Here is a 20272-nt window from a genome sequence, read left to right as displayed (position 1 = left end):
ATGAGAGAAACTTACAGAAGTTTTATCCCCCCTTCCTTTCCCCTAACTATTTAAATTTAGATTTTTATTCGAAATAAATCTTTTGATCTCGCCCCTTACAGTTTTTTATATCAAATTTCTTGCTGGTTTTAACATCTGAGAGAATTAGGATTTGATTAATTATGTTAATTAAACAATACTCTGGACGCTTTCCATTAAATCGTATTTCTCTCCATATTGCGTTCATTGCTTTATTTATTTCTTACATTTTTAATAGTTGAGCTAATTATGGTTTAATTAGTAATCATAATTAGTAAAAAATCCCAACAATTTTCTTTGCCTTCTTCATCGTAAAAACATTTCTTTACGAAAGATTATTCGATGTATGACTTATCTTTCTATCTATGAACAGGGGCAAGTAACTCGTGGGTCACCTGCTTTTCAGGGATACCATCTAGTCATCACCTGAGATAAACTGTAATATCACGCAGGTTTAGAACTTTTTGATTAATCAATCCTTCCGCCACAAAATATAATCCCTGCCAAACCCCTTCAAAATTTGAATTGACAGATTTTATTCATCTGGATAGGATTAAGTAATAGATGTGTAATATATTTGCACCAATGAGATCAGTATTGAACCAGTATATACTTCGTTGTAGCATTCTGAGTTGTTGTGCTCAAACACCCAGGAGCTAACTTCCTTAATTCAAAGTTGATGAAGAGAGAAAAGAAAAGGAAGGATCCAATGGAAGTGACAATGTTACAGATGCATTGTTGTCCGATGACAAAGTTAACAGTGACTTGCAGTTTTTTCTGAGAGTATGAGTGAACAAAATGTGATGGGGAAAAGTGTAGAGGACCGATATGACGGAAAGGATAACGCGTTTGGGAATGTAAAACTATATGTTCCATCAATCAATTTTAAATCTTGTAGCCAAAACTGACAAAATGATGAGAAAAAATAGAGGGGCCAAATTGATGGTAGTTATGGAGTAGAACCAAATTAGGAACAGGAACATGTTTTAGTAAAAATATACTTACATATCATTATGTAGTAAGAATGATGATGGAGGTAGAAGTTAAAACATGTAGATAAACAAGAACATGAACATCAAAGTAACACAATTCCGTAGATATATGTAGTGTAAAGGACGGTAAAATATACTACTCAAATTTTGATAAGGATCATAGATATTTTCTATTTAAAAATTTAATAACTGCATAACTGGCAATATTGTGTCCAAGTGAAATCAAAAACGTCTTCAACAAACTTGCACGTGCAATTTCATGCCATGGAAAATGCGTTTCTCATCACAGTTTATGCTTTTGCTACCATTGCACGATTTTCACTCAAGCATCGGTGTCTGATTCTTTCTAAAATTTCAAACTCACTTGAGTGTTTACACTACATTTATCAACACAATGCCCCCCCCCCCCCCCCCGAACGTGTAAGGCGTCGCCTGACGACAGAACAACTGGGCAGATGTATTGGAACACTTGACGCTGGCTATTCACAACGTGACGTTGCAAATGCACTAAACGTCAGCCAGAGAGTTGTAAACAGGGCCTGGAAGCGACAGCAAACGTTTGGTACAGCAGCACACCGACATGGGGGTGGTCGTCAGAGGTCGACAACCCAACGCCAAGACCATTTTGTGGCTCTTCAGGCACGACGCCATCCCTTCTGGACAGCAACCAGCCTACGTAACGACCTCCTGAACGCCTCGGGGGTGAATGTGTCTACTCAGACGATACAGAATCGGCTTCACAATGCAGGTCTCAACTCGAGAAGTACATGTGTTCGAGTCCCTCTGACTGTTCAACACCGGCAGGAGCGATTGGAATGGGCTGAAGATCATGTCACATGGACACAGAACGATTGGGTTCAAGTTCTGTTCACCGATGAGTCCAGGTATTGTTTGGACTTTACAGACAGGAGGTACCGAGTGTGGCGACGACAACGTGAACGTTTCCATGATGCCAACATCAGTGAACATGACCGTTATGGTGGTGGTTCCATCATGGTCTGGGGTGGAATCAGCAGGGATGGAAGAACATATCTTCATATCCTGGGGAGAGGAACGGGGTGCGGTACCGCGATGATATCCTCGATGTTTACGTCAGACCCTACGCTGGTGCTGTTGGCCCTGAGATCATCCTGATGGATGATAACGCCCGTCCTCATCGCGCCAGGGTGATGGAGCAGTACCCTCAGCAGGAGGCAATTGTCCGTATGGACTGGCCAGCGCGTTCGCCGGACTTGAACCCGATTGAGCATGTATGGAACATGCTGCAGGTTGCCCTTTCACGCCGTAGAGAGCACAACCCACGACTTTGGCAGAGCTTGGAAACGCCCTCGTGGAAGAATGGAACAACCTTCCCATTGGAAACATCCGGGTGCTTATTGACAGCATGGTTCGACGTTGTCAAGCCGTCATTGATGCAAGGGGAGGCCATACCCGGTATTGACACTTCATCGACTAAGTGTAATGATGGACTATCCCCAAAAACTGTGTAATTCTTTCTTTGGTTTGCTGTTAATTTTTTGTAATAAAATGCCTTTTGGTGTTGTTATCAGATTTCAAGCATTCCGTATTGATAAAAGTTCATGCCGTTAATGAATTTTCATTCATAACCTGAGTAAACACGTTTCTGGGTCAAATTTATGTCTTTTGTTGTGTTAGTGGTAAATTACACACATATAACCTAGTGATCCTTATCAAAGTTTGAGTAGTATATATATATATATATATATATATATATATATATATATATATATATACAAACAGCTGGACTTGTAAAATATTAAACATTATCTGAACATCAAAATTAAATTGCTAATGAAAGGTGAAAATAATGAGCAGTGATCAATCTCATAACTCCTATAAGCAATATAAAATAGGGAGATGAGCAAACATGGACCCCCTGGACACACCAGAGGTGGGATCAGGTGTCTAGGAGGAGTAAGCATTCCCTGTCGACCGGTCACACCCGCCATGAGCCCGATATCTTGAACAGGTAAATGAATTTATCCTTTGTCAAAATCAATAAGCCAAGAATGGCCTAACAATCCGTATGAACCACGTCAGACATCATTTGATCCAGTGATAGGTTGTATTGGCAAACTAGATCGTTATAACGACCATAGAATTTGCGAAATGCTGGCTTTAAACGAGACTGTTGGGACCCCTGCATCATCTTGTTTGTCAGTAGCCTGCTTCGATCTAAAACTTTACCATATGCAGAACAAGATCTTATGTATCGAATCAGTTGAGAGATATAAAAACAAAATATGCAGGTGATCATGGAATATTGCTACACAAATATGGGAAGTTGACGATGGAGAAGTTGAAATCATCCTGTTTGTCATAAAGTTGAGTTGTTAGTTTGTCGTTGATATCTACTTTCAATAAAATATCTAAGTATGAAGCAGAAGTGGACGACTCTATGGTGTCTTTTATTTCAAATTCACTGGGATATATCAAATCAACACATGTATGAAAATTATTGATGTTGATATATAACACTTCGTCAATACATGTATATCTAAATGTCGACTTGATGTCCACAGCAAGAATTTATTTCTTTTCACGTAGAAGTTTTTTAATAAATTCTATTTCATTTGAATATGAAAATAGTTCAGCTAACAAAGGACCACAATTCGTGCCCATGTGGATTCTAACAGACCGTTTGATGACCTGATCACCAAAGATCACGAAGATATTGACAACTCCATCATAATTTTTTATTTCAAGTTCAGAGTGCTTGTACCCTGAATCAGAGTGGAGTAATTTAGAAATGACCGATCACTAGATATGAATATTTCCGTTTTTGTTGAAGAAGCAACTGTCTATGATGTCAAAAAGTCTAGTATTTAATTTATTGTGGGGAATGGTCGTGTAAAGTGTTGAAAAGTCATAGGTTTGACTCTTATTGATTTGAGGAAAATTCTGTGATTTCAAGTTTACTAAAAGTTCTATAGAATGTTTTAGAATCCACATTTGATTAACACTACTTCTGGCATATGTAGTCGCACAGTAAGTTTGAAGTTTCTCCTTCACAGCTGTTAATATTTTCGTGAGGAGCAAAGATAGGAGCTTGGTAAAGCACTTACTAGATCCAGCAATGTATCTTTGCTTGTAAGGTTTTTATGTAGGTTAGGAAACCATTTTAGGTACGGTAACTCATATTTATTCGACCCATTGACTGGGATATTAAATGTGTCTAAAACTGAAGCATGGATTTTGAAGACTTTCATCTTTTGAAAGGGTAGTTGGAGTATAAGTATGATTACCAAAAGTGGAATTAATGCCAAGTTCGTTTAAAATACAGTTGCAATAAAGAGCCTTACAAACAAAAACAATGTTGTTACTAGCTTTGTCAGCTTGAACCAGATCATATTCCTCATGTAACTTATTTATTTAATTGATGTTTCCAAATGAATACTTAGATAATATGTCCATTGCCTTTTTTCATGATAAGCTTTTCAAAGGTTAAGTTAGTCATCCTACTGCGGTCAGGGCGTAGAATATTTCCTGCAAGACTGAAAAATCTGTCGTCGACTGTAAGTATTGACAAAAGCTTCCGTACAAGAATCAACATGATAGGGAATTTTGATTATGCTGATTTCAAAACCTCTAATGGGTTTTCATACATTTCAATGTTGTCTTCTGATAAGTATGCGTCCTCTTCATCAAATGTCCTTGATGTATGTTTTCGTCTATGCGCAGTATCAGGCAAGATGCCAAAAATGTGTTGCTTTCATTCTTTTTGTATAAAGTGGTGAATGTTCTTTTTCGGGGGCTGCTGGGGATACATTTAAATGAGAAACATCATATTTTAGTTTTTGGATATACCTGTCATGCAGGTTTCTATCTTTACAACAACTTATTTTTAATCTTGGGCCCAAAATTGTGGCTAGGATGTCAACTTCATCTGTCTCTATTTCAGACAATCTTGATTCAACAGAGGCACACAGAGTGGTGAACATTTTGTTGCTGTAATTAGTAGCAAGTTTTTAAGTTGATGACTGATCGCATAATTTACTGTAATTTGAAGGCTGCTTGTAACATGTTTTTCTCCCTGTACCTATATAGTGTTCAAAAAGTTTTCTTTCATACGCACGGAGTTTTGTTTTACATCCTATTTCATTTAGTTTGTATTCAGGAATTTTATAATGGACCGTAACATTATTAGTTTCGAATTCCATCTTGAAATTGTTGATTTCTGAAGGCGGCTATTATTTTTTAAACATTTCACTGGCATGGATTAATTTCTTGAGAAAGACACACGATTTCATGATTTTCCTATTATGGTCTTCGGGTGCCCAGAGCACTCTTTCATGCCATCTTTGATCATAAGTTGTAGGCTATCAGCAAAGCTTCTCATGTGCTTTCGTAGATTTTCCACCTTTTTTTCATATTAATTCTCTTAATCATACTCTTCCTCAGAATCATCATCTGAATCTGTATTTTCATGTAGATCAGCTTCAATATCTAGAAGACTAAATGCCTTCACCTTATTAGATGCATTATCACTGACAATGGACACAATTTGTGGGCAATATCAAAAGAGGCGATAACTTCCTCATATTTGCTTCGAATATTTTCTGCAGTGTGTCGTCCCTTGAATCCTTTACAACAAATCAAAACAAAAGTCATCGGTCCTAGCCCCCAACGGTTCAGTCTGTAAGCTGCCTACAATGTTTTGCTACTAAATGATACTATGATCTAGATCTTTGATATATGACCTTGAAGAACAATATGCGTCCTCCACTGAGCATGCGCAGTATGTCTACCAATTTTGACAGTTCTCCCCCAATACTTAAGTTTCTGCTGACGAGATTTACTTATTAACTGATACTATGACCTTGAACTTTCACCTCTGACAAATAATTGGCATACTTCACTCATCATGAAGAACAAATGTGGCTCCTCCTGGGCACCTGGTCCAATTTCTGGTATCTCCAGGGGTCCGTGTTTGCCCAACTCTTTATTTTGTTTTGCTTATAGGAGTTATGAGATTGATCACTGTTTGTTTTCGTTGCCTTTCACCAATTTGTATGATCCTAGCCTTAGTAGTTCGGTCTTTATTCTGCCTACAAGGTTTTCGGCATACTATAAAACCTGGCCTGGCCCCATTAGCCTGGCTTGGCCTCCTAATTGGCCTGGCCTCAATTTTGGCCTCTAATTGTGCTCCATCCCAAATTTTGGCCTGGCCTCAATAGTTGGCCTGGCCTCAAATTTAGCCTCTAAAAAAATTTTGGCCTCAACCAAAAAAAAAAGTATTTAAAATTTTGATCGAATTCATTGATTTATTATTGGTTTAAGTTTTTCAGTCATGTAACAGATAAATGCTATGTTTCTGTTGTTTTGTAAATGTGCACTTTAAAATAACCATGAACTACCACCAATCTGATTGATTTTATTGAATATATGTTGATCAATTTATTGATTAAACAATTTTTCCCATCCTAACTTATGCACTGTTATACAACAAAAACAGCATACCGAAATAATGAAATTATTGGCTTATTGATTTTTTTTAAATTATGATTGATTTCATTGTTTTATTATTGGTTTTGAAAATTGATATCTTTGTGTTGTTTTGTAAATATGCACATTGAAAACTCTCATTTTACTAGTTATCCACTTCACTTATTGATAATGAATTTAAAAAACAAATTCACACTAGTTTAATGATGAATCATCACACTTCACACACTGCAATGTAGCATACTGCCTTTACTCTCATTGATAAGAACAATGAGTTTGATATCTAGGTATAAAAATACTACCATAAATCATACAGATTGAAACTACAACTTTGATAAATTAAGGATATTTATATCGGCTTGGGGTAATTTATGAAATGGAGCGGAGTGGAATCGTGGAGTCATGGAGAGGAGTCTCTGTGCTTCATAACATTACTATCCCCCAACTGTCACTCTTTATTTTAGAGCAATGTAACTCAACACCCTCATCCGGTACAAATAGGTGTAATTTGGTTCAATCTGTTTGTTCTACTTTAGTTGCATACACATCTGTCAAAGCCCCTTCATCCAAGGGAGAACAATTTTCTGTCACAAGCGCCAAGAATGAAGTCAAATTTATGAACTGCAATGTCAGATAATCACTTCATAATTTTAACACTGTGCATTGCATGGCCTTGGCAATGACATTTCCTATTCATGTGTTTTTATTAAAATAGCTGAGGATTTTTTTAAATCAATTATAGATACATTGTTCATTCAGGGTAAAGTATAGATAAATGAACACTAAAATACAAATCTAAAATCCTTAGTTCATTGGCTATTATCATTATGCTAGCAAACATTTCACTGTGTTTATTTTGATTTTTTGAAAATGTCATTTATCATGGAAATTAAACAAGTAACACTAAATGTGTGGTATCTGCACATTGAAAACATTAAGACCACATGCTCTGTTCTGAATGTGCACTGATCTTAAAATCGAATTCACCATAATGACAACACAATTGTAATACTTTTATAATTTGTAAATTGCTATCAAATTGAATTCTATTGAATACAAAAATATCATTAAATCAATCATTTCATCAGTATACTTTTTGATGTACTAGTACATAAGTTAAGAAGGGAAAAGCAAATAATTTTGTCAATAAACTAATCAATGAATAATCAATAAAATCAATCAGGTTGGTAGTAGTTCATGTTTATTCTAATGTACATAGTAATTTTATTTCTACAACTTTGAAAAACTAAAACCAATAATAAATCAATGAAATCAATCATAATTCTGGAAAAAAAATCAATATGCCAATTGTTTCATTAGTTGTGCAGTCTGTTTTAGTGTGTACTAGTACGTACAGATATAAATTAAGGGAAAAGAAAATGATTGATTAACTGATCAATAGATTTTCAATAAAATCAATCAGATTGGTGGTAGTTCATGATTATTTTAAAATGCACATTTACAAAACAACAGAAACATATCACATATCTGCTACGACTTTGAAAAACTAAAACCAATAATAAATCAATGAAATCAATAAAAAATTTGAATTTCAAAAAAAATATTTTGGTTGAGGCCAACAAAATTTTTAGAGGCCAAATTTGAGGCCAGGCCAACTTTTGAGGTCAGGCCAAAATTTGGGATGGAGCATAATTAGAGGCCAAAATTGGGCCCAGGCCAATTTTGAGGCCAGGCCAGGCCAGGCCAATGGGGCCAGGCCAGGTTTTATAGTATGCCAAGGTTTTCCTATTAAATGATATAACGACTGTGACCTCTGACCTTCAAAAACAATACATCATGATGATCAAATATACTAAGTTTTAAGATCCTCGAGCTTGTGGTCCATTCACGGGCACTTGAGGCATGAATCATGATCATTCCACCAACACCACCCAACACCTTATTCTTATTTTTTTCTGACCTGGGTTAGACCTCTTTGTTTTCGACTTCTGTTTTGTAAATATAACTCATCCAAAATTGCTATTTTTTGTTAGTCCCATATTAGTAAAAACCACAATATCAGTGATTATAAGAAGACAAGGCACGCAATTCTTTTCACGTCGCCTGCCTCAACTGGTTTAAAATTCATCTGATTTCTTACTTTAAGAAAGTTAAAACATTGGATATGCAGTGATCAATTTCAAACCTCCGAAGAGGTATACAAAATAAAGAGTTGGGCAAGCACAGACCCCTGGACATACCACAGATGGTTTAAGAAGTCTAGAAGTAGTAAGCATCCCCTGTCGACCGGTCACAGCCGCCGTGAGCCCTTTGTCTTGATCAGGTAATAGGAGAAATCCTTAGTCAAAATCAGTGTGTCATTAACCACTAATTAATCGGTATGGAACATGTCAAACACCATTTGACCCAATGATGGGTTATATTGGCAAACTAGATAAATATAACAACCATAGAATTTGCGAAATGCAAACTTAAAACACGACTGCTGACACACCTGTAACATGAACTGGTTTGTTAATAGCTTGTCTGATGAAAGTTGAAGATAATGAACAGTGATCAGTCCCACATCTCTATAACCAATACAAAAAAGATAGTTAGGTAAACGCGGACCCCTGGAAACACCAGTGGTGGGATCAGGTGCCTAGGAGGAATAAGTATACTGTGTCGACCGGTCACACCCACCGTGAGTCCTAATCAGGTAATAGCGCTAATCAGGTAAACGGAGTTATCCGTAGTCAAAATCAGTGTGCAAAGAACGACCTAACAATCGTACAAGTATCAATAAATTGGTCGAGGCCTCTGATGGTGGACTGTTAGTCCCCGAGGGTCTCTACAGCCCAGTAGCTAAGTACTTCGTTACTAGCTTGAAATGGTGCATCAAAATTGGTACCGTATAAGTTTTACATTAGACATTTCGCTATAGTTTTGAAACTCGCGAATGTTTCAATACATGCCATAAAATCACTCAAATCGGAGTAAATTTCGTTGTATTTCATGTGAAATGATACCGTTTATGCATGCTGATTATCGAAATTTCATTCATCGGATCACGTGAACAGAACTTCTCGGGGATTTTTAGTGGTATACTTTTACCTGTGTTTAGTTATCACTGTTGGTTATCTTCGGCTTTCCCTGTTAAATCTACTTTCTATTTGCGATCATTTGACTCTACATACTTTGGTGTGTTAAACATGATTATTGTGGTAACTTTATTGTGTATCTTGAGTTTACATACCTCACAATGTGTGTCCTTCAGATACACCAACACATCGTGTTTGGAGACTTATAAACAGAACAGAACAAACATGGATAAAATAACCTACACGGGTGAACACGTGGTCAATCACTGCATTCCTGATGATCAACATAAGGAAGTGGAAGTTTGTGTACGGTGGAAATGGATTACTCCAGGTACAAGATTAATACTATTTGTAAACCATGATTAAGGAAGTATGTTGGTATTCATATAGAAGATAATACATTGATGTATGTCGGACGTCATCATTTATTTTCACTGTACTTTTAGTTCTTGTTTTTCAAAGATGCAATTTTGAGGTGAATATGCAAAAAAACAGTATGAATTAAACTAACCAATCGAACTTATGTTTATTCAACAAATATATTGATCATGAACATAATGTAGAAAGAAATGATATGTTTACTTTCGTTTTACATGTGATGAATTTTCCCGATTTTTAAAGACATGCCAAAATCCATGACTAAAGCGAAATAGCTAAGGATTTAAGAAATAGATTTTGTTTTTGAAAATGCATAAGGCAAGAACTGCAACAGTTACGTCAGCATACTTCATGAAGCGCGTTAGCGCAGTTCAAACCCTCCTGCATATTCCAGAATGAAATTTATTTTTATTTCCACGTTTTACTTTTATTTCTCTTAAACTTCCCCAGTGTTTTACCTGATGTCCTATATTTCTTGAGATTCAAAAGCGCACTGTGTATAACTGTTGCGCATTAATCAGGAATTTCAAGATGTCAAGGTAAAAAGATTACAAATGTAAATGAACAAGCAAAGATAAGGAGCGGTGATCAATATAAAACTGCTATAAAGAATACAAAATCGAGAGTCGGGCAAGCACGAGCCCCTGGACACACCAGAGGTGGAATCAGGTACCTAAGAGGATTAAGCATCCTTTGTCGACCGGTCACATCTGCCATGAACCAGATAATAATCCTTTAGTTAATGCAAAATTACGAGAAGTGTGAACACGGACTCCTACGGACTCCTACACAGAGCGGTGTAAATGAAAGGTGAAAATAACGAACAGTGATTAATCTCATAACTCCTATAAGCAATAATGAATATATAGTTGGACACACCAGAGGTGGGATCAGGAGGAGTAAGCATCCCCTGTTGACCGGTCACACCCGCCGTGAGCCCTATATCCTGATCAGGTAAACGGAGTTATCCGCAGTCAAAATCAGTGTGCCAAGAACGGCTTAACAATCGGTATGAAACACGTCAGACAGCATTTGACCCAATGCGAGGTTGTATTGACGAACTAGATCGTTATTACGACCATAGAATTTGCGAAATGCTGACTTCAATCGAGGCTGTTGAAATCCCTGTACCATCAACTTGTTTGACAGTACCTTACCTTGATTTAAGAACTGACTAGCAATACTCATTTGTATCCATACTTATGTACACTCGATACCTACAAGTTAATTTGAAATAAAAGGCATCATACAGTCTCCCAAATATCATTCATATTAAATTATTTTGTTGATCATATATTTGAATTGCAGACGAACACTACAACTTTATGTTAAATAAGATGACTTCAGCTTCTCCATCGTCAACTTCACATATTCCTATAGCGCTATTTCATTATCATAATATAGATGCTAGCAAAGTTTCTGTACCGTTTCCACTGTATGAGTTAGGTCATTGCACATACCACGACAAGTTCGCAGATGTTATAAAAGAATTGCGCTGTTCCTTGTACTGCCTACAGGAATAATGATTTTCATGATATCAAGAATCTACCGCATGTATTGTTTGCTTTTAGATTACTGTCCGTACTATGATAAGTTCTCAGATGCTATAAAAGAAGTGCCCTGTTCCTTTTACTGTCTGTGGAACGAGGATTTGCATGACGTTTGTGAGTTGTAAATTTGAATATAAGACACTGGTAACAATTTCTATCATTAATGCAATAGGTGAAATACTGTCAAAAGAATTTAAACATACATGTATGTTGCTATTTCCTTAATAAGTTCTAAAATTTTAAAGTTCACACTTTTTTAGGCTATTGATTTATGCTTAAAACGTATTTTAACCCAACTTTTTTGTCAATCTGATTGCTTATTCTTTTTATACTCGAGTTTATTTATAGCTTTACTTTTGAAATGTGTTGACATAATTTTAGCTTTGCTGTAAATTTAATTATGCACCATATTTCCTTTTGTTTCAATTACAAGATTAAGGCCTGCAATAGGGCAATTATTACATTAAAACATCTTTACACGGATATTTGAATTAATAAAAGACGACAGCTATATGTATTTTTACAAATGTATATTTAAAAGTAGTGACTTCACCTTTTTCGTGTTGAAGGCACCTGTCCATCAAGAAAGAAAGATGCATGCATTAACATATGTAAAGATGTGTTTGGATCATATATGTGTGAGTTTTTAACCGATTGTTAATGTATTGGCAAATTAGATCATTATAACGACCATACAATTTGCAAAATGCTGACCTTAATGTTAGAGTTGTTCTAACGATCTAGTTTACTAATACAGCATGTCATTGAGTCAAATGCAATCTAATTGTTTTATACCAATTGTCAGGACGTTCTTTTTACACTCATTTTGATAAAATATTACATATATTAAATGCTGTCTGACGTGTTTCATACCGATTGTTAAGCCGTTCTTGGCACACTGATTTTGACTACGGATAACTCCGTTTACCTGATCAAGATATAGGGCTCACGACGGGTGTGACCGGTCAACAGGGGATGCTTACTCCTCTTCGGCACCTGACCCAACCTCTTTTGTGTCCAGGGGTCCGTGTTTACCCAACTATCTATTTTGTATCGCTTATAGGAGTTATGAGATTGATCACTGTTTGTTATCTTCACCTTGCATTACGCCATTTACCTGATCAAGATATAGGGCAAGTTGGCGGTCAATCGCAGAAATTGTACAAGGTGAATGGCGAAACTCGTCCATAGCTGTATCTACTATACGGTGGACTTTGACAATTATGACACTCGAATCATTTGCCTGTCTTCCTAAAGAAGAAATGGTGAAGAGCCAGGTGGGCCCACTAGTGTTTGACTTTGGTGTCTTTCCACAATGCATTTTACAGATCATCAAATAAATTCAATTAACAAAAAATGTTATTCATTTGTGTAATATAAATAAAATTCTCACGACGTTGTTTAATAAATTTTTTTATTCCTAATTCTGCGACATTTTAGAGCATAATTAAAAGGTAAAGATAACGAAAAGTAATCAATCTCATAACCTCTATAAAGAATACAAAATTAAGACTACGGTAAGCATGGATCACTGGACATACCAGAGGTGGGATTTGGTGTCTGAGAGGAGTATGCAGCCCATGTCTACCAGTCACATCTGTCGTGAGTCTTTTATCTCAATCGGGTAAACGAAATAATCCGTAGTCAAAATCAGTGTATAGAGAACGGGCTCAATTGGTATGAAATATGTAAGACAGCAATTTACCCAATGACACGTTTTTCTAGTAAATTAGATCGTTATAGCGACCATACATTTTGCAAAATGCTGACTTTAAACAAGACTGTTGAAACTCCTGTAACATCAACTGATGTCAGTGGTGGACCTGTATTACCCCGTTAACCAAATATGTTGTATGTTGTACTTTAGAGTGTATTATAAATTTACACTTATACCAGACTTGTTAATCATTTGATGATGAATCCATTTTTGCAATAGAAAACATTATAGTTGAAAATTATCAAACCACTTTTAAATATGCGAATGCAAAACATAGGCATCAATCAAGGGTTAGCGTTTAAAGTCCTTTGTCTATGCTTTCTCCATTGAATAAAATGTATTATCTGTTATAACTTTACGCTTTCGTTATTAATATCACTGATGCACATAAACTACAGACACTCGTGTTACTGTTTTGAATTACAATTTGATTGATATTTGTATGCATTATTTGTTTTGCTTCATTCAGATATCTTCTGCGAGGTCTCTTCCTCAGTTACGTAAGCTTTGTATTATTCATGACTATTTAAGACCGCACGTGTATACCACTTTTTCCGCACACGCTACTGTCATTAACAACAGTTATGTTGGTACTCTCGCAGTAATTCAGTGATAGATTAAATAGGTAATCTGGAAAAAATAACGTTTGTTCAATGTATATGTAGATAAAGTCAACCCTAGTCAAGTCAGATTTGTTGCGTAACAATTTCACTATTTGATGTTTAATATGATGTCTTTCATCAGAACTAATAAAAGAAGATATCTGTAGTAGATGAAAGAGGTATAGCGCTTTTGCTGACAAAACAGCCGACTCGGAAATCTAAAAACAAATCACCGGTTTCCAATAATAGACTACTGTGTTGTGTTTGAATATAAAGCCAACATTTGTAATGTTTCGGTAACCAAGAAAAATAACTGCTGCAGTTTAGCATTACTGACATTTCTATGAGTTGTTCTTTGAGTCGTTCTTTAATTAATAAACCATGTTCCTATATGGATATTTTCATAAGTGCATTCATATCACACAAGAACCTATTTACATATGGGTTTACTTAGCTCAATGTCATTTATGTGCCTTTAGTTGACAATTCGAGGGTTTAGCTTTGCCTCAATATCATATGTTGTTATATGAGTTTTTATACAGCAGAATATTTGTAAATATAATTCAAGAAAAAATATTCATGTAGGCGAAATTGCATACCAAGTGCACTATACTTCTTTGAAAATATTGAAATTAATTGATGTGAAATATTACAGAAAAGAGTGATGATGGAGAAATATAGGAAGAAATGTGAGCACTGATATCACTATATTCATATTTTTCAGTCCAAAGAATTCAATGGATTCACAAAAAGATAAAAGGTTAGTTTTGAAAGCGTAAGATCAATTGTTAATCATGGTCATTCCCGGGTACCTGTATGTCAATAATGATGAATAATTTTCTTTCTATGTCAGGTACTTGGGGATATAAGTAGATACACTTATGTCATATTGTGCAATACAGTTATCTTCATCCAGAAGTGGAACAATAAAACAGCAAATATTTTCTTAGAGACAAAACGATGATTGTAAATTTACATGTATTTGAATATAGAAAATACATGCATGTCATTCTTTAAGTTGTGTCTTATTTGCAATAATTCAATACTGTAAACCATCATCTATTTGTGACGAATTTATTTCACTATCTACGAGAGATGAAGTGATTTGTGGCGATCAATTTTCGCGACCAAGGCGAGAAATATTTGCAAGCGAATAAAAGTTGGTCAACAGTATGAAATTTGAGCTGCTTCAGCTTCTGGTATATTTAGCTATTCAGTATGATTACCTTGGAATAACTTTACGAGTTGAGCAACTGCTCATTTAACTGCACATGTACATATGAAAGAAATCTTCGTTATGACAATGTATTTTCTTTTGCAATTTACTTAGGATTTAGAAAACTGTTGTTTTTGACAAATAACTTTTTAAATAGTATCCTCAGTGATACTATGATTTTGAAAAGATTTACATAATGAGCACATATATGCCGGCTACGGAAGTCTACAAATAAACTCTAATACAATCATATTGATAAATTTCATTTATATATAGAAATAGCAGTGATCAATATTGTAAACCTTATAGAGAAACAAAATTGAAAACATGGCAAACACAGACATCTTCAACATTAGAGATTGGAATGGGTAACTAGAAGGAATTAACATTCCTGTTAACCGGTAACACCCGCTGTGATTCCTCTATCTTAATCAGGTAAACGGAGTAATTCACAGTGAAATTAGTATGTAAATCTGACAAACAATTGGCATGTAAACACGTCAGAATGCATACAAACTATTGACATGTTGTATTTGCAGCAAATACATTACAGTGTATAATGATCAAAAACGTTTGAAATATACCCCTGTCACATCAGCTAATTTGTAAAAGTAAAGATAACGCACAGTAATCAATCTCATAACTCCTATAAATGATACAAAATTAAGTATAGGGCACACCAGTGGTAGAATCGGGTGCCTAGGATGAGTAAGCATTCCTGCTGTGAGCCGTCTTGATCAGGTAAACAGAGTAATCCACAGTCACAATCAGTATGTAAAAGTCAACTTAACAATTGAAACATGGTCGACAACATTCGACTTAATGACAGGTTGCAATACATATTGAATTAATTCAACCACCATAGAAACCGCAAACTGCTGACTTCGTGCAAAACTGTAGAAACTACTGTAACATTAACTTATTTGTTAGAAACCTGTCCCGGTTTAAAAATTATCAGATGCAGAAGATACCATGTTGTATGAAACTAGCATTTCAACTTCATAACAGAAGGGATGAAAGCAACTCATTCATCGTCAATATCTCAGAATTATATCACAATATCCCATTGTCCTTTGTACATGGTGATTATGTCTCCCAATGTACACTGATTGTGATTGCGAATTATTGCGTTTACGTGATCATGATATAGGGCTCTAGCCGGGTGTGACCGGTCTGCAGGGGATGCTTCCTTCTCCTAGGCACCTGATCCCACTTCTGGTATACCCAGGGGTCCGTGTTTACAAACACGTACTTTTGTATTCCTTCTCGGAGTTAAGAAATTCATCACTGTTCGTTATCTTCACATTTTCATAAATATTCACGAGTTAAATTTTTATCAAAAATCATTCGCTTTGTTTTAATTTTTTTCAGTGGCGTTTACATTTGGGTTGCCCTATGTATAATTGTAGCGGTTATACTTTTGGTTGGTTTTCTAATCTGCAAGATAAGACGTCAGAGACAAGGTAGGGTGTCTGCACTATACAAGGTATACAATCAACATTTACTAACTTTGGGGTTAATATATTCACACTGTTTATTTCTCGTTTGATTCATTTATCGAATCTCAATTGGCATTTCGTATAAAATTTTAAAATATACAATTACATTTGATAAATCTAGCAATTATTTGTATCATACATAATCTTACTTCCGGGAAGTTCTAGTTTGCAGTGAATTTGATAACTGCTATAGTTATGTGAGTGGACTTTTTGAAGGGAACGAGGAATATCTACAAGGAGATGTGAAAGGATCTCAGTTAAAAAGTATAGTTTACAAATCATATCAATAGTTTAAGTCTCGAAAGCTTTCGTTTTCAATTAGTAAACATTACTGATGATCATGATGATCATGTTTACCTCGTGTGCATTAAATTTGCATATCGTATATTCTGCCCAATGTTTGTCTAATTTTAAGGAAATTTTTACTCTATGCATTGAAGAACTCCACACATTTTGCAAGAAAGCCTAAGGGACATCTGTTATGTAATTATGTAATACAGTTATGTATGTCGTTGCAACATGTCACTCTAGAGGACATGGATGCCATTTTGATATTTCAAAAGTTTTTTATCCAATCAGAGTCAAATATTTTGCAGGAAAGTGTAATGATATAGTTTGGTGTTAGTCTTAGATAAGTTCACTTTAGACTCCCAAGAAGCTGAATTAAGGATCCTGCTAACATTACCTTATTTTAAACTTTGATTCTTGATTTGAAAGATATCTGTTTACTTAAAAGTTGATGAAGGGGGAAGAGAAGACGACGGATCCGATGAAAGTGACAATGTTACAGATGATTTGTTGTCGGATGAGAGTGTTAATGACGAGTTTCGTTTTTTGTCTGAGGATTATATTAGTAGTCCTAAGGAGAAACAAAACGTGACCGAAAACGAAGAAAAGGACCAATATGGCAGAACAGGTAAAGAGTCAATAAATACCAAATCATCTAAGCAAACCGCCAATGCTGACCCAAATGATGTAAAACAAATAGATTTACCATACTGATAGTAGTTCTGGAGGAGAACAAAATTCAGAACAGGATCAAGCTTTAGTAAATAGTATGCTTAGTGAAAGTGATAATCAGAGTAATCGTTTTGATGATGTATCAATGATGTACATAAATATGGGTAAATAAGAGCTTGATCATCAAAGTAAAACAATTGATATGAACTTGAACAACTCAGTAGATATAGATAGTGATCAGGATGGTAAATCAACTACTAACAGCTCGACTAGTAAAATGTTAAACAACTGACGAAACATTAAATAGTTTTATCGTACTTCGAACATAACCTGATAGCACAACCTTGAATTCATCTATTTTTTTTTAAATTTTGATTACAAAGTTAAGTCTTGTTATTTTTCAGCGATCAAGTGCAGCTCAAAAACACTAAAATATGTTACCCGATAGAATACCTTTATTAACAAGCATTGAAGGCCATTTTCTTATTTTGATGTCTATGGGGATATTCGGGACGTATTGACTGAACCTCTTTAACTATTTTATATGTGTTTTACATTAGAAAACACAGAAGTATACAAAGAGCTCATGCACAGCTCACAAATATAGAAAAACTCACCGCAACTCGAGACAGATGATGGTAATTATTTGATGTTTATTTCTTTTTCTGAACTGATAGAAATTATTCTGAACCTTTTAAAGCCATTCTTTCTAAACTGACAGTGCATGATTTATGCATACCATTATTCTAATTTTATGCGTATGGGCATATTGTTTCTGTTCTATATGCTGCTTTGATAATTCTGATATAGAAATATATTTCAGTAGGCTAAAGTTATTAGAACTGATTATATTTAGAGCAGTTTTGTATGATAAACACTGAATAGAATTTGAAAGGCAGTGTTTCGTATGGTTCAATACATTTTGAGCATTTTACCGTTTATTCAAATCTTTTATCTTTGGATACACTATGATAAACCAAGCTTGATGTTTAACATTTATATTTCCAGATTACGACAGATAATGCTTCCGAATGTTCACTCAATTACGCTGAAGTTAGCAGCCGTTAAGAAAAATCACTGATTAAAAGACTGAGAATACCCAAGGAAAATTTTTAATCTGATATCTATTTGAAAGGCAAATGTTGATTGAATTCATGGTTTAAAGTTAAAGATATGTCAATTGCAGCACACTGGAGCGACTTAGCTCACATGAGAGATTACACGTGGATGATGGATCTAATTGATATATGTAATTTGTAATGAAAAGGATGGCGCGAATAAATTGACCACAAATTTCATTATCGAGTCTTTTTAGCAATACCATTTGTTAATTAGTATCAAAAAATGCACATTGATAATTTAGTTCATCGGGATAATAATCGTATTCACTAGGTATCCATGAATGATTTTACGTAGAAAAGAGGGGCCTCCGTGGCCGAGTGGTTAGAGCATTGCGCTCAAAATCACACGGCCTCTCACCTCTGTCGGCGCAGGTTCGAATCCCGCTCGCGCTGGTAAGTGAGAAAGTTTCCCAGTTTACTTTCGGAAAGTGGGTGGTCTCTTCCCAGGTACATTGTATCTGGGTTCTCTCTTCCACCAATAAAAACTGGGCGCCACCATATAACTGAAAAATGTTGAGTGTGGCAGAAAACATCGAAACAAACAAACGTAGAAAAGAAAACTACGTTTCTATGATCTCCAGATAGATCATAATTGTGGAATTGCCATGGGCACCAATTGTGCTCCTTTGTATTCTGAGCTGTTTTTATATTCGTATGAAGTAGAATTTATTCTAAAATTTCTATGTGAGAAAAAAATTCCCCTGCTGTGGCCTTCAATGCAAAATTTTGATATATCGACGACGTTTTATATTTTAACAATGCTATTTTTCATTCATATGTCGATTCGATATATCCCTGTGAATTCGAAATTAAAGATACCACAGAGTCATAGGGCTCACGGCAAATGTGACCGGTCTACAGGGGATGTTTACTCCTCCTAGGCACATTATCCATATCTGGTATATCCAGGGTCCATGTTTTCCCATCTCTCTATTTTTCATTGCTAATAGGAGTTTGATCACTGTTTGTTATCTTCAACTTTCATCATAGTTGGCAATCCAGTTAGAATTATCAAAAATTGAAGAAAACAAACAGTGATTCGTCTTATAGTTCCTATACAGGGAGTAGAGCTACCATGGACCCCTGGACACACTAGCCATGGAATCAGGTACCTGGAGGAAAATCATTCTCTGTTGATCAGTTACACCCGCTTTAAGCTCTATATCTTGATCAGATAAACGGAGTAGTATGTAGTCAAAATCAGTGAAGGAACTCCCTCAATTCGTATAAAGCAACATTTTATCCAATGGCAATATGTGTGTTTACTATGTAAATAAGATCATTATAGCAACCATATGAAAGGTGAAGATAATGAACAGTGATTTTGAAAATGCTAACTTTAAACGTAGCTTTTGAAACCCCTGAAACATCAACCTACCTGCCAGATCAAAAAACCTGCGACATGCAGAGCACCCTCCTCATCGAATCAACCGATAGACAAAGCACTAATTTCAGTCTATTTATTCACTTAAAACCAGATCATTGGTACATGAGCTCTAAACAAATATATACATATGAAACGAATGTTACTGGTAAGAGTCACAAAATATACAAGTATAGATTGAAATATGAATAAACATATAGTTGATTAAATGTACATAAGTTCAGGAAGAGCAGACAACACCACATATTCTCGTAGCAAACTTTGCCACAAACAGGCGACAATAGTATAAGTAAGGTTACCAAATGTGGAATAAAAGTAAAGTTCGTTA

At 35.4% G+C, this 20272-nt stretch overlaps 1 protein-coding gene across 1 annotated transcript; it reads left to right on the top strand.

Annotated features, from left to right (window-relative positions):
- Positions 1-9549: 9549 nt before the first annotated feature.
- LOC130050790 (uncharacterized) lies at positions 9550-18737 on the top strand. The gene is made up of 9 exons (XM_056151386.1): positions 9550-9848; positions 11467-11559; positions 12015-12083; positions 13632-13662; positions 14489-14524; positions 16352-16443; positions 16696-16743; positions 17216-17395; positions 18448-18737. The coding sequence occupies exons 1-9, from the start codon at positions 9629-9631 to the stop codon at positions 18459-18461; spliced, it is 783 nt and encodes a 260-aa protein (XP_056007361.1). The 5' UTR covers positions 9550-9628; the 3' UTR covers positions 18462-18737.
- Positions 18738-20272: the final 1535 nt, after the last annotated feature.

This window comes from Ostrea edulis, chromosome 1, assembly GCF_947568905.1.
Source record: "Ostrea edulis chromosome 1, xbOstEdul1.1, whole genome shotgun sequence".
Classification (NCBI taxonomy): domain Eukaryota; kingdom Metazoa; phylum Mollusca; class Bivalvia; order Ostreida; family Ostreidae; genus Ostrea; species Ostrea edulis.
This window is presented reverse-complemented; position numbering and strand designations above follow the sequence as displayed.

Bases quoted from the DNA above. Each gene is read 5' to 3' on its own strand.
- LOC130050790 (XM_056151386.1), top strand. From the start codon at position 9,629: ATGATTATTGTGGTAACTTTATTGTGTATCTTGAGTTTACATACCTCA. The intron at 9,849-11,466 runs GTACAAGATTAA...GTTTGCTTTTAG, and splicing joins GTGGAAATGGATTACTCCAG to ATTACTGTCCGTACTATGAT. The intron at 13,663-14,488 runs GTAAGCTTTGTA...CATATTTTTCAG, and splicing joins GAGGTCTCTTCCTCAGTTAC to TCCAAAGAATTCAATGGATT.